Source organism: Vidua macroura, chromosome 1, assembly GCF_024509145.1.
Source record: "Vidua macroura isolate BioBank_ID:100142 chromosome 1, ASM2450914v1, whole genome shotgun sequence".
Taxonomy (NCBI): Eukaryota; Metazoa; Chordata; class Aves; order Passeriformes; family Viduidae; genus Vidua; species Vidua macroura.
In genome coordinates, this window is record NC_071571.1 from 104,645,776 (window position 1) to 104,660,742 (window position 14,967).

Sequence of the window (14,967 nt, forward strand, 5' to 3'; positions counted from 1 at the left end):
GTTGGAGGTGTTCGCCTCTTTCAGCATGTTACTGTCGGTTCTCTGTGAAGAAATGTGTAGAAACAGCATTTTGTATCCTTTCAATACTGTGTCCCTTACTTTTCCCTTTCTTTTTCACTTCTTTCAGAATAGTCTGATTAAGCGAATACAGGGTGAAAATGTGTATGTCAAACATAGTAATCTTATGTTAGAGGTTGGTATTGGTATATACCAGTGCATGTACGTACATGTGTGTTAGTTTTAGTGGTAAACTGTGGATCTGCACTATGATGCATGAACTGTGTACTCCCACCTGCCAATAGATTATTTTTTCTCTCAGATTATGATGACTTCTCTAACCTTTACTATCAATATCAATATATGCGTGTGCCTCTATGTGTGTGCCTCCACGCACATATGTATGTTTGTTTGGAGCCTCTTTATCAGGTGCAAATTATAGCAATATGGACAGGCTCTTTAAGAGTGTATTTAGACTCACTTGTACGAGATATGCTATGCTGTTCTCTTTCAAAATGCCACATTTTCACAGAGTGTTGTGTTAGTGCTGTGCTCCCCGGCTCCCTGAGCTGTTACTTCCCTCTATACTAACCAAGTTGTGTGTTTTGGCTCTAAAGTTTGGTTGGCTTAGGATGTATCACAAACTGCTCTATTCTTTTAAAACTGTCTAGGATCTAGACAAAACCCAGGAAGATCTGATGAAACATCAGACCAATATAAGCGAGTTGAAACGCACCTTCTTGGAAACCTCCACAGAAACGACTGTGTCTAATGAGTGGGAGAAGAGGCTTTCCACATCTCCTGTTCGGCTTGCAGCAAGGCAGGAGGATGCTCCTATGATTGAACCACTAGTGCCTGAAGAGGTCAGCGTGAGCTGAAAGGCTTCATTATGTATTTGTCTATGCATTTTTACTTATAGCAGCTCTCACTAGATTAGAGGCTGTAGTTAGAGGCCAATCCCTGCTTGCAGGCACTCCCTTTTCTCAGGACACAGGCAGCAAAGATGGGAGAAAGAGTAGATACCATAAATATATACATATATAAATACATGTGTATATAGAGAATTAAATTCACTGGAAGCCATGTGGCAGAACTGGGTCTCTCTGAGGGTGCAAAATACGGGCATTGTTACAGGTTCGGTGAGCTTGAGGAAGTCCAGCCATGCATGAAAGAAACCATGAAAGTGATGGAGAGAAAATTTAAACAATGGTGACTGGTTGGGAGCAGTGGTGTAGTGAGACAGGTGGGGGCTATGGTGCCAAGCTTGAAAAGAAAATACAGAACTAAGGGCAGAGCTCTCAATCTCTGAAAACAGGGAAGAAATAATGATGATAATTGGACCTTCTTGGCCAGTTCCATAAGGAACCTGATGGTTGCTGCAGTCTGCTGGATATTGTCATTGAAGACCCAATGCAGATTGCTAAGTATCTGCATTTTCCTGCAGTGTGCGTGTGTGAAAAAAATCTTGCTCACTGTGCAGTCTTGAAGTGCTTGTAAGAAACTTGCCAGTTTAAAAGCTGGTGTTTACTTGATCTGTAGGTAGATAAGGACATGTAGAGATAGCAAGGAAACATTTGTGTTGCAATAAAATACATAGTGCAGAGTCTTGGCTTAAGTCCAGTGGAACAAAAAGAAATAAGCTTGTGTGGTCTGCCCGAAAGGTTTTTTTTTTATTCTATTATGAATGGATATCTGGTTTCTGTCTCACAGGAATTATCTTTATGGGTTCCTCTTGGTTTTAGCATTAAAAACCAGTAAATGGTCATGAGATTTGTTTCTGTGCCCACAGCACTGGGGGATGTAATGTTATAGGGAACTCAGTAAAAATTGTCTGGAAAGTGTACATTGAAAGAGTGTTCTACTTTCTCACCTCAGAGGCTGGTGGTGCAGACCCATAACTCTGGGGAAGGGCATCCCCGGAGGCATGCAGCTTCTCTTCATAGGGAAAGGGATATTGCGAAGGAAAGGGGTCTCACCTCCTCCTCTCCCACATTACAGCCAGTGGCTGATGCTGGCACCAGATGTGCATTACTGTGGCAGTCATGTTGGATTAAAATATGTAAAAATGCAGGCTTAGTGCTCAAAGCTTCCTTTTTAAGGGGAGCACAGAGGAGTTTTAGTGTTGCTCCTACTGCCTTGTTCAGGAATCATAACAGACCGCACAAGCAGGTTGGTTTGATTGTAGTTGAAAAGAAAGATTTATCCTTCTAAAAAGTAAAATTGTAAGCACAACGAACAGGATGCATTTATCATAATAAATATGTAAGGAACTGTTGGAAAGGGTGGTTAGCTGAGCCTGACAGGGGAAGCAAACTTAGCACCACCCTATTTGTTTAATATCTTTATTACTTTAGGAATGTAATAAACAGTTTTAATTAAAACACACAAGCAGTATCAAAGTATTACACAGCTATGTGGTCTTCACCCTGAGGAAACACATTTGAATTTAACCATTCATTTGGAAAGGAAAAGGGCAAGAATTATACATGCATCTAAGTAACACATCTGTTTCACGAACCTCATACAAGTGAAGGTATTCTGTGGAAAATTAAGAGCGGACTTGAGCTATCAGAGCCTAACTCTGAGGCGACTTCTGCTGTAGATAACACCTGGCCATTCCTTTGGTCCCAGTAAGTGAGATGGTTTCACTTCACATGTCCTGATGAGAGGGGATTTTTTCAGGAAAAAGCTGAAGCCATCCATAGGTCAAAATCAGCACTGTTATGTCTACTAAGAAATGCAGAGGCAGTCAAGATGTTGTAGTGCCTTCTGCTAGTCAAAGAAGTTACACATTATCCACTTTAAAAATATGTTCAGTGCTGTTACCTGTAGCTCCTTCTTATAATAAAACAAGAACAGAAGAAAAAATACATCTTTTCAAAATGTGATCTTCGAGCATGTGGCACCTGAGTGTTTGGTCAGTGTGACTTTAAGCCACTGGTCGCCACTTGATTTCTTAGAACAGATGGGGAAATAATTTGGTTTTCCTTAGTAATGAAAAATATAGTTTTAAATATTTTCCATGATGGTAACCAGATAGCTGTAGAACGTGAAAGCCATCATATTGACAAAGTCCTTGATAATGTTTAATCTGACCTGAATTGGATGAAGCCAACACTTTAGGAATAAAGGAGTTGTGCAACTCCTCACAGTCAGGGAGTTGAACTATTTACCCCTTTCTAGTGTCATATTTATCTTTAAATTTCTATCTTTCCTCTTGAGGATATGTACCCTTTTATCATACCAGTCATAGGACTTCCATTGGCATATCTATTGAGTATAGTAGTTACTGAAGTCACTAGAAAGGGTTTGGCAAGAAATCCATTTTGCTTGGCAGGGGCTTACTTTCTCTGGCCAAATGACAACAGTGGCCAGCCCAGAAGGTGGGCTCAAAAGCCTTGGGAAAATGAGTCTTACTCCATTTAACATTTTCCCAGTTGTCCAAGATAGAGAGATACTCTTACTATTCTCATAGCACTGGGAAAGCGCTGATGAGATAAAAGTGAGGAGATTTTGGTGTCACACTACAGGATAATAAAACAACTGTTAGCATCCTCTGTAGGAGAGGTGCTCCTAAGACTTCTAACACCAGCAGGGAAAAAGGGAGAGCTGAAATCATGGCTGGGCACACCTTCTGCCTGCATCAGCAGAGAGGGCTGCAAACTCAGGAGAGAGCCTTGCCCAGAGTGAAGGTGGAGGGGCCTATTCTGGGCTATTGGTAGAAGCTGTGTGAGCTGGCATCAGCCCCAGTTAAATGAATCACAGTGCATCCACACCTGGGTCTTACTCAGTTTAGTGGGCTTTGTGCTACACTTGTGCATACCATTTGTATACTCATGTCTCCTTTGCATTCACCATAGAGAGACACTGATTTCACTTCTCATTGGAAACCTCTGTGCTGCAAAATGATTCTCTTTAGTTCTGTTTCCTAATTTTCCATGAGATTAATTATTTATAGAGAAATGTGAGCTACTGTGAAGTATAGTGGACTTTATACCCTCCATTTACTAAAATCATTTATTCCCCTGACATTAGACCAAAGAAGAAACAGAAAAATCAGAAAAACTCATATTTTTGCAGAAGGGAGGTACTACATGCCTTGAAATGCAGGTAAAAACAAACAATACTTCATTGAAATGCAGTCAGAAAGGATGGCAATGATTTATTATTTTATTATCTTTTTTCCTTTCCAAGCCCTCCCTTTTCATATTTTTTAATTGTTATTATTTAATAAGTTCCAGGCAGAGATATAATCTGGAGACCAAATTCTAAAGAACAGGTCATCTCCAGAGCTTATGGCTTTCTAATGGAGACCAATTTCTCTGCTACTTAGAAATCCACTTGCACGGTGCTGTTTGGATGTTGTTTGCAGTTTGCATGCATTTCCAGCATAAACCTCACTGAGAACGTTACGGTGAATGAGGCACTTCTGTCACGAGAATGTGTTTCCTTTATATTGTCAACTGAATTTAGATTATGCTGAGTGATGGTATTTTTATTGGTTTTTCTATTAGCCAAGTGTGATAGAGAAGAAGCTGCAGGAAGGAGAATCTGCTGGCACTTTGGTTACTTCTCATCAAATCATTATCCAGAAAACTATCCCATCATCCCTAGAGGTTATTTTTAATTCATTTGATTTTAAGCTACATCATTTTCTTAGTTAAATACAGAGGTTACGGTCTTAAAGTCAAATAACGGGATGCTGATTGCATAGTCAAAGCAAATCACATAGCACATTTGCATGAGGAGGAAAAAAGATGCTGCAATTAAGTTTCATTCAGAATTTTTAGTAGTATGCTTAGTTTATGCAGTTTGCTGTGTTGTGCTTCTCCGTTTAAACAATCCTGAAGGGCATTGATGTTCTAACGAAAACAAGGAAATTCAGTGCAGGCTACATACAGAAGAGTACTATTCTAAAATGTTATTAACAGCATGTTTGTGACAACTAGGGTACAGGTGAATGGGCTTATTTGCCCTATTTTTGTAATTTGTTTTTGACTGTAGTTTGTGAAGCACTGCAATATGTGATTTTTAAGCCCAGGTTGATTCCAATCACCATTAAAATTATGTGCTGACCTGCTATTTTGCTTCAAACAAATACAGAAATAGTGTGGCAAAAGTAATATTTTTGGGTCCATGTTATATGGGCCTCTGAAGAGAGAAAATATGCAAAGAAATCATATTTTGCCTAAGGTGATTCTGTTTATTTGCTTGATAACTGCACAGAGAGGTACAATGCTAGAACTTACTATATGCTTTCAGAAGAAGCAACATGATTTCTTAAAAGTCTTCATAATTTAGTGCTCCTGAAGTACAGATAAACCTGCAGATATTCTAATTTAGCTTTTATATCTCAAATATAGGGCACTGAGGATTGGGTTATTATAGACAAAATACCCTCTGAGGTAGTTGATGGTGAATCGGAAAAAAATCTGGCATACAAAGTAGTGACTGTGAGCAGTAAAACTGCCTTTCCACCTGAGATATTAAAATCCAGTACCATTCTAATGCAGAGCTTTGAGGACTTGGAAAGTGAAATACAATCCAATGAGGAGAATAAGCAGAAAATGTTCACACTAGGAAAGTCCTATGATACCGTATCTGGGAAAATTGTAACCATGACAAGTAAAGCTAAAGAGGGCGAGAAAGCAGTACAGCCTTCAGGAGAAACTTTGCAGAAACTGGAAAGGGAAGTTCAAGAATCTGTGACGATCGCTCCAATAGTGGCCAAGTATGAAATCCTCAAGCCTGTCACTGATGAGAAAGCCAGGCGGGCGTCTGATGTGCAGAGCGCGAGAAGAAAGCTGTCTGACTCTCTGACACCCATAAAGGAAGCAGAATCTCAGTTGCAGAGTCCTGAAGAGGAGAGTTTGAAAAAGACACTAAGGATGGACCAGGATTTGCAGTTACTTGGTACACTGGAAAGCTTACAGCTTGGCAAAGCAGAAAAGCGTCTTGGCAGAGAAGCTGTAAAAGCAGGGGCGTTTGCCCGGACAGATAAGAGCCTGTCTGAGTGGAGATATTCCAGAGAACAGCCATTTACCATTGCTACTGCTCACTATGTTACTGAGTCGTCTGCATCAAAAGTAGTGGTAACAAGTGGCTTTGACTTCACGCCACGATTTAAAGATAAAAGCATGACTTCTTTTAGGCAATCCCTTCACACCACCCTAGCTTTGAGTTCTCTTGCTGCCTGGCTTTATGTTGACAGCAGCCAACCCAGCTTATTTTTTTTCTCTCATACTTTGAATCCGTCTCACAGTCTGAAGCAGACATTATATAAGGCTTTCAACCTTTCTGGTTTATGTACTGAAATTCAGTATTGCTGCTGTGGCTTGTTAATAAAAGGAAAAAAAAATGTTTGCTTAAACCAGCAAAACGCCAATGCTAACAACTATGCTTTGTAACTATTGCTTACTACAGCCATTATGAATTCGCTCTGATTTATTTTCCCATTCTTTTCCTGTTTCCAACCTCTCCGTGCCCCTGCAACCTTCTCTCCTTTTCCTCTGTCTCTGCCTCTGGTTTTGGCAATTAATATGTCTGTGCATATGGGTCTGCCTTTTTTCTGTGTATGACTCTACATTTCTTTGTCTATTTAGACTAAACAGTCCACCAGTGAAAAAACCTTGGATGGTTCAGATATCTTCACTTTAATAGAGTCCGCCAGAAAACCAACTGAGTTCATAGGAGGGGTTACTTCTACTTCCCATACCTGGGCTCAGGTGTCTGCTTGATTCCCTCCATTGATGTCATAACCATGCACCAATTACTTTTGCTTTTCTATTATTTCGTGATTTTTTGCACAATATGGAACTGTATAACTAATGCATGTATTCATGTGTGTTTTCTTTTGATTCAATGGACCACAACAGAAACTTCACCAAAAAGGAAAAGAAAAAAAAAAGTCAACAACCAGCTTTTCTTTCATTTCATTTTATTTTGGTCATTTTGCGGGGTGCTGTATTTTGCCTTTGTAAAACTCACACAAAAATACCAATGAGAAGAACACCAACATCAAAATTTCTCTTCACTTTTAAAAATTTTGCTTCTTGCTTTGTTTTCCATTTCTGCTATGTTGATAACATCCTGAGAACAAATATCCATGCAATGTGGGAGAAATAACTTGGCAAAATATAATGCCCGTTTTTTTAAATTTATGTTCACAGGACATTAAGCTTGGGCACTACTGCAAATAGTGTCTGCTTCTGATGCTGAGAGTTTTTTTCCTCCTTCCCTGCAGAGAATAGAGACGACAACGTCTCAGGAGATAACTTCCAGTGACATGAAGCAAGCAGTTCAACTGGATCAGGATACAGTGCAGAAGGTTGTACAGGAGACTGTAGTTGTCAAGGAGAGACATGGGATGGAGGTGCATGCAGGCGGGGATCCTGCTAAAGTGGCCGGACTTACGCTGGATGCCCAGGCTGAGGCAGCGTCGGCGGTGGCTGCCGGCGTGAAAGGGAAGGAGGGCTCTGCTGGGACTGAGGGGGCGAAGGAGGAAAAAAGGGAGGAGGCTGGGAAAGCCCTAACCAAACAGGAAGGAGTCGCTGCCGCTGCTTCGTGTGAGCAGGCAGAGGAGCACAGAACAACAGTCCAACTTTCAGAGTCTTTGGAAAGAAAACCTCATTTTGAGGTAACTTCTTGTTAAATTAGTCATGTCTGTGCTGAATTGTGAATGTAGGCAATAGTAGGCTAAGTTAATTCCTGTCATTGAAAGTAAAGTGCTTCCAGCTTGTATGATTGCACTTTTACAGGAAGCAGGTTTTTTCTCCTCTTATTTCCTCCTTGCATGTCACCTGCAAGGCTTGTTGCTGGTTTCCATCATTAGCAAAATGTCATGCATGCTTTACTTGAAACTGCTTTTTATGCTGCAGAGAAATACCAAATTTCATGGCATTTTATGCAACAGATAACAAGATCAGCTGGCATTCTGTTTGGGAAAGCCTATCAAGGCTGGCAAAGTTCACATATCCTCAAAGACCGGAAATAGATTGTTTTTTCCATTCTTGGTGCAATTATAAATAAGTGTACTATATCTTAAACAGACTAGGTTCTTTATCTTAGCCCCATTAATAGAATTTCAAGACCTGTTTTGTGCAGGGATTTTTCCTCAGAGATAAAAAGCCTAAGCCTGCACAGAATTCATTCTCTTGTCATTCTAAGAAAATGTAGAATCACAGATTTTCAGAACAGTTGAGGCTGGAAGGACCCTCTGGAGGTCATCTGCTCCAATCCCGTGATCAGGCAGGGACATCCAGAGTGAGGTGCTGCCCAGGACCATGTCCAGAGAGCTTCTTCTGAGTAACTTCAAGGAAAGACATTCCACAATATCCTTGGGCAACCTGTGCCAGTGTTCAGTCACTCTCAGAGTGGAAAAAGTGTTCCCTGACATTCTCAGGGAACCTCCCGTTTTTCAAGTTGTGATCATTGCCTCTTGTAGTATTTTGAGCATTTTGGTCTTTGTTTTTGTAAAATCCAGGGAAGTGCTAAATGTCGCCAGCATTATATACATGAATGTACCACTGTAATGAAGAGAATTTTCTCTTTTTTTTTTTTTTTTTTTGTTTCATGCAGAACACTTTTTAATTATTCTTTTTTTGCCCCAAGCAAAAAAAAAAAAAAAAAAAAAAAAGTTCTGAGAAATGCATAAGCTTTGCTAATTGTTCCAATTCGTTCTTTTCCAATTCGTTCTTTTTTGTTCATGCAGTCGCCAGTCGTGAAGACTGAGACTATAAGTTTCAGCAGTGTTCCTGCTGGTGGGGAAACCCTTGAAATTTCAACAAAGGAAGTGCCAGTAGTCCATACAGAAACAAAAACCATTACATATGAGTCTTCTCAGGTAAGAAATTCTGCAAAAGACATGGTCTAATTTAATTTGCCTTTAAGGAACCCATTTCTTCACCCATCTTTAAGTGTATGCTTTAGTGTGAACTAGTATTAAATATTAGTATGAGGAGAATGTACATAAGAATAACTTACCTGAGGGCCACTATTACATCCTGGTGTAGGGCCTTTCAAGAGCATTGATGAAACTGCAGATTTAAAAGCGCTATCTGCTCATCTGTGCTTCCAGAGGGGAAGGACAGCCTCCAGATGCACAAATACTGACATATGGTTGGCCTAATAGCAGTTTTCCCCTACCATAAGAACTTTATGAAGAACTGTAGAAATAGGGGATTTTAATAGTCCAGTTTTTGCTTCCCTGTGCTCAGGAGCATTTTTTCAGTGACTGGTTTTCTCTTCTGGTTTCTAGGTGGATTGCAGTGCTGACTCTGAACCAGGTGTATTGATGAGTGCACAAACTATCACATCTGAAACCACCAGCACTACAACTACTACACACATCACCAAAGTGAGTCCTCAGAAAACAGGGAGCTCCTTTCTCACCAGGGTGTATGCTATCTTAGCTTTGGTTCTATGATTTATTTTAGAAAGGGAACGCATTTTGATACTCTTTTGACAAAATGTCGTACATTTACCATAAATACTTGTCTTTATTCACCTGTCTTTGGCTATGCTGATTTGATTAACACATCATCCAATGACTTGACATGAATAATAAAGCCTTAGGGTATGTCTATGCAAGCACAAAATCTTGCTGTACAGAAACACTTTATTTAGCTGCAAATGCTACCTGGAACTGGAAAGAGTATAACCACATTGGAATCATATGGTAGCCTGGAAGGAATAACTTGTCTGAACATGAGGTTCCATTGACATGACTATGCCTTTCAGCCCTGAGATATTAGCAATGCACAGTGTTGAAAGCACATAGTGAATCTATGTCCTGTAGCCATAACAGGGCATTCAGTCAGCTCCAACACCTCAGCTGTGTTCTGGATAGTACCCTGAGGAACTTGCCCACAGCCAGACTGAAAGCTCATCTGCACAGACAAACCATGCTGTGTCTTCCCGGTTCTAAAGTAGCATTAAATAACAGTTCCTCCCTAAATAGAAACTCTCGTAGTGCTGTAACAGCTCTCCTACCAATATTCACTGAGAACAGGACTTCATCTTCTGCAGTGAAGTTCTCCCATTAGTAGATGAGCCATACAAAGGCCATGCCACCCCATATGCCATTCTGAAACGAGCAGTTGGACTTAAATAGGTCTGAATATGGGGCTGTCTGTATTTCCATTCTGTTTTTCATGAGACAAGTTAGTAATTTTTAACATACAAACATCTCTCTTGATGCATGTGCAGATTAACTAGAATTATAAAATTACCTGTTGGAAGGACATCTGGAGGTCATTAGTCCATTCAGAGCATTCGGGCCAACTCCAGAGCTGCTCACTTGCCATACAGGGTTGTCCCCTCTGCACAAGCTATTTGAGCTGTTGTGGTCCAGTCCTGACAGGGTTCCTGCACTGATCATCTGGGGATGAGTAGCAGCACTCTAAAGTAAGTTACTGATATGCATTTTTGTCCCTCCCATCTAGACTGTGAAAGGAGGCATCTCAGAGACAAGAATTGAAAAACGAATAGTCATCACAGGAGATGCAGATATTGATCATGATCAGGTAAAATCTACAAACTGTTAAAAAGGCTACCCTGAAGACTGCCAAAGAGAACATATCTAAACATTGCTTTGACAGATATTATTCATACTGGCATGCCTCAAATTAAGCTGGAATAATAGTTAAATCAGTGATGGTATATTTCATATTTTAATCATTTTCCTCATTTGTAAATTGTGTAATATGTCATAAATCTCTCCACCTTGCTACTGATCATGCATGTTCCACCTCCTTTTTGTTTTTGCCCTTCTGTGGTTTCCTTGGGATAGGCGCTGGCTCAGGCAATTAAAGAAGCCAAAGAGCAGCACCCTGACATGTCAGTGACCAAAGTAGTGGTACATAAAGAGACAGAAATCACACCAGAAGATGGGGAGGATTGACCACAGGTAAGAGGACCAGATGATTTTCCTAGGCATTTACTGGGCTGGCATGTTGCAGATGTTGTTTTCCTACCATATTTCACCTTTAACTCTTCACTTTCTCTCACTGGCATTTTCAAGTTGCCGGTTATCAGTTCTGATATTTGAAAGTAAACCACATTCAGCTCAAGATATCTGCCTTCCTTAAACAGTGCCAGCTGGAGAAAGAGAAACTACTCATTTGCTTTTGTTGGCTCTCTGAAAAGTCCTCATTGTCCATGCTTTGTTATAGCCTAATTTTCTACTTCTGAAGTCATAAAAAATCTGTTGTCTGCTTTTGTGTCATTTAAGAACAAAACCAATTTGTTCTTAAAGGTGTGCATTTTTGTTTAAAAATGCCAAGGGAAAAACCTACAGCTGCTTTTTAAATGTGTTGCACAGATATGTTAAAAGTTATGCTTCAATTCCCAACTTGCAAAGTTATAGTCCAATTTGCTTTTAAATGCAGTAAATTAGTTTGTTGGTATTTGGGTGTCTTGGCTTTCTTGTACTTGAAAGAGCATTTAATGTTTTAAAGCAGCATTGTTTATCAGGACGAGATGATAATGCAGCTTTCCTTGCGTCTAGCTTTTTCTCAGTAAAGGCATGCTCTCCAGTAGTGCCTGGCTAAACAGACGTCTCAATATTCCCATATTTATTCTGTGTGCAGAAAACTGTCATGCATACTAACCTGCTATGCAAAAGCTCTTAATGCCAGCACCATTGCATAAATTGCTTTGAATGCTGTATGCAGAAGGGGAAGAAAAAGCTGCTTGTCAGATTTGTTGAATCGATAGCAGCATTTTATTCTTAAAACAATATGTATTCCCTAGCACTTGGTGTAAGTAACAGAGTATAATGCACAGCACCTTTTGAAGCTCTATGGCTCTCCTGCTTTTGGATATACAGACCCTAAAGAAAACTGAATTTCAGTGTCAGTTATTTATTTGGAAGATGGAACCAGTCACTAAGGAGTGAGTAGCTGTGATTCTTGTGGTATTCTGCTAATTGTTTCAGAGACAGCTCAGTGTGGCTTGCTTAATAGTCTATTGATGTCACCAATTCTTTCCATTAGCATCAGTGGACTTTGGATTTGGTCCAAGTTGCTTATAGTGGGATATGCCATTTTGAAGCAGCTTTTCTTATATGAACAAATTGACAGAATCTCTTTTGCAAGAGAGTAGTTCCTTTGAATAATTAACTCAGTTCTCTTTTCTGCAGGAATAACCTAGAATGCATATGAATCCAGACATGCATATCAGTAGGAATACGAGAACCTATACGGAGTCTCAGTTCCAACCTGACTGACTTGTATCTGTCTATGGAAAATTTCAGTACAGAAGAATTGATCTTGACCGTTAATAAAGAAACTGGCAGAGATACCTTCCCATAGAAAGCAATCTGAATCAGCAGCAGTTAAACAATATTGCATGAAGCAACAATAAAATTACAGAAAAGCAGCATTTTTAATTTTCTTAAAATGTCTAAGTTTTCAGCTTTACCTGCACGTTCATAAACAATATAAACAGTGATCTCATGTAACACATAAACAGTTCATGCCTTTCACAGTTTCTGAAAGTCTAAACAAATTAAGATTTGTTAGGTGGCAAGCCTTTTGTTTACAGATATTGTAAATGAAAATTACCCCGAAAATGCTAGAAGCTGTATAGGTACTGTGTATAATGTTTTACCACACATTAGATGTGCCAATAACACAGTTTATTCAGTAAACAACTTGAATCTTATATTTGTTTCATCTGGTTTTATTACTGCCCGATAAACAATGATGAATCTTTACTCTTATCAAAACATATAAATGCTTACAAATTGTGCTTTGTATACCTGACTGAATACCTTATGAGGTAGTAATGATTTTAGTATATTAACTTTAATGATTTTTGTCAGCATTGTTCAGAGTCAGCTTCCAGTCACCCTTCACAGATCCTAACCTTGTAAATTATATGTAGTTATTTTGGAGAAAAAAAAAAATCTGTATTTTACTTAGTTTGCAGCTTTAGAAAATTATTAATCTGAAATAACTGTGATGGTTTTCTATTGATTTCCCTTTTGTTCTCAGAGGAAAAAAAAAAATCTGTTTGAGAATCTGGCCAGCATTTACTATCTAGTTCTGAGTCAAGCCTTAACCTGTACAGAACGTCCACTGAAAACTCGCTAGTGTCCAGCTCTAATACCCACTGAAGGGATAGCGTCCATTACACTGTCAGCTGCATCACAACACATGGTGAATGTATGTTTCTGCATAGTGAAATAAAAGTGGTAAATGCATCTGAAATCGTATTGTTCTGTGTCTAAAAGCACCTAGTGGTCTTTAGTATTCAAAACATCAAAATGTTATGTTTGTAAGACACCACAGGTTTCACTCATGTGCACAGTAGATGTGTTTTGTCTTCAGTGGCTGACACTGCACAGTGCAGACAGTGGGAGTTAGCAGAGAATCCAAAGGCATGACAGTGTTCACCTTTGGGCGTATGACATTTGCAAAGGAAAAGGACTGTTTGGTTCCTTCTGTTTTCTCTGGTTGTGTAACATTTCACCAAAGCTAAATGAAGAATTTTGTTGTTGCTTAGAAAGTAAAGGCCAGTAGCGCTTGATCCAGATCCACTCTCTTTTTGTACTTTGGCTCTGAAACATGGATAAAATTCTCTTTAAAACAGTATTACTTACTGGTTCCTTTTTTTTTTTTTTTTTCCCACTCCTGTGCTGCATCTCACTGACACTCCCCTGGTCGTTTAAGAGAAATTTGTAATGATTAGTTCACCCTTCAATCTGTATTTCCTTGCAGGATTGAAAGGCAGTGGGTACAAGCAGACTTTTCAGGACATAAAGGGCCAAATTTGCCCTTCGTTGTTTACACGGGGCTCCCTCCCATTGAAGTCAATGGATTTGCCTTCAGTGGAGAGCAGGATTTGACCCAGTGACTTGTTAATAAATGTTTATTTTCATAATTTAGAAAGAAAAATAGTATATATAGAGAGAATAACCTGTAGATAATAATTAAAAGTAATATCCCAAGGCTTTTAAAGCTTTGCCCTTAGTCTCCAAAACATCTTCCTTCCTCCAGCCATTCTTCATGCCTTTAAATCTGGAGTGCTAATGATGTAGCCCCTCCCTGCATCGCCAGCATTGTTACCTCTCACCTAAGGACCGTCGCAAAGCTGACGATCTGTTGTGATCTTTGATGGCCCTCTCCTCCTCCTCCTCCTAGTCCAAGTCCATCTCTGTTCTCATCCCCCTGAGTGATAGTAGGCTCAGCTCTCTGGTGCCACTGGTGCCCAGCGGCTGTCAGGAGTGGAGGAGGTCCTCACCCTGTCTTGGCCAATGGCACACCAGGTCCTCGCTACTGCATCAGGAGTTTAAAAATAGACTCTGAAGCCATATTGATCCTCCTTCAGGTGCCCCTCATGTTGTCAGCTAAGAAACAGCATTGTATTACCTCAGAGAGACACAAGGTGATCGCACTGCCTTCTCTCCAGAGTTAGCATTATATTTTAGCATGGCTTGAGGAGACTGTACTCTGGTGATCCTGCACAGTATGTATGCTGTCTAAAGATATTGCATTGTAGGAAGTTAGTCTCCTTGGAAAGGACACTCACCACTAAGATACTGCCTAAGCACATATAAACTATGAGGAGATAAGAGTGGACAGGCAAGGACATCTCAGTGCCACTGTTGGTAGTAGACCCTTGTTTGGAGGATGGTTCCTGGAAGTGATAGCTTTGGTTTTTGTTAGAAACTGTTTCTTGGGTTGTCTGCCTAATGCTGTGCCACATGAAATAAAGAGCACCTGCCTGTTTCTACCAATCATCTTTTGTCTCCGTCTCTTCTCATTTATCGTTGGTCTTTGTCTGGCTTCTTGACATAAACCAGCCTGGAAAACAAACCATCGTAGTGTATTACTTGTGGGCAGTGTTGCCAGCACAGACACTAGCACAGGAGGCAGCCTTCCTTGCTACAGCTGGAATCCCAGCTCAATCCTGAGAGAACTGACTACTCTGAGCTGTTGTGCTAAGGACTTTGCACACCAGACAAGA

At 40.0% G+C, this 14,967-nt stretch overlaps 1 protein-coding gene across 23 annotated transcripts in view; it reads left to right on the forward strand.

The window, feature by feature from the left end:
* The window catches only part of EPB41L3 (erythrocyte membrane protein band 4.1 like 3), a 97,112-nt gene extending 82,372 nt beyond the window's left edge, over window positions 1–14,740 (forward strand). For 4 of the 23 annotated variants that reach the window (XM_053973889.1, XM_053973976.1, XM_053973903.1 and 1 more), the window contains 11 exons: window positions 128–193; window positions 669–860; window positions 4,033–4,107; window positions 4,512–4,613; window positions 6,600–6,722; window positions 7,241–7,633; window positions 8,708–8,839; window positions 9,254–9,352; window positions 10,440–10,520; window positions 10,787–10,903; window positions 12,137–14,740. In XM_053973889.1, coding sequence (XP_053829864.1) covers window positions 128–193; window positions 669–860; window positions 4,033–4,107; window positions 4,512–4,613; window positions 6,600–6,722; window positions 7,241–7,633; window positions 8,708–8,839; window positions 9,254–9,352; window positions 10,440–10,520; window positions 10,787–10,897 — 1,374 coding nt within the window. In that variant the 3' untranslated portion in view covers window positions 10,898–10,903; window positions 12,137–14,740. The remainder of the gene's footprint in view (window positions 1–127; window positions 194–668; window positions 861–4,032; window positions 4,108–4,511; window positions 4,614–6,599; window positions 6,723–7,240; window positions 7,634–8,707; window positions 8,840–9,253; window positions 9,353–10,439; window positions 10,521–10,786; window positions 10,904–12,136) is intronic. The other 19 variants (XM_053973912.1, XM_053973985.1, XM_053973997.1 and 16 more) reach the window with 10 other exon arrangements.
* The last annotated feature ends 227 nt before the right edge of the window (window positions 14,741–14,967 follow it).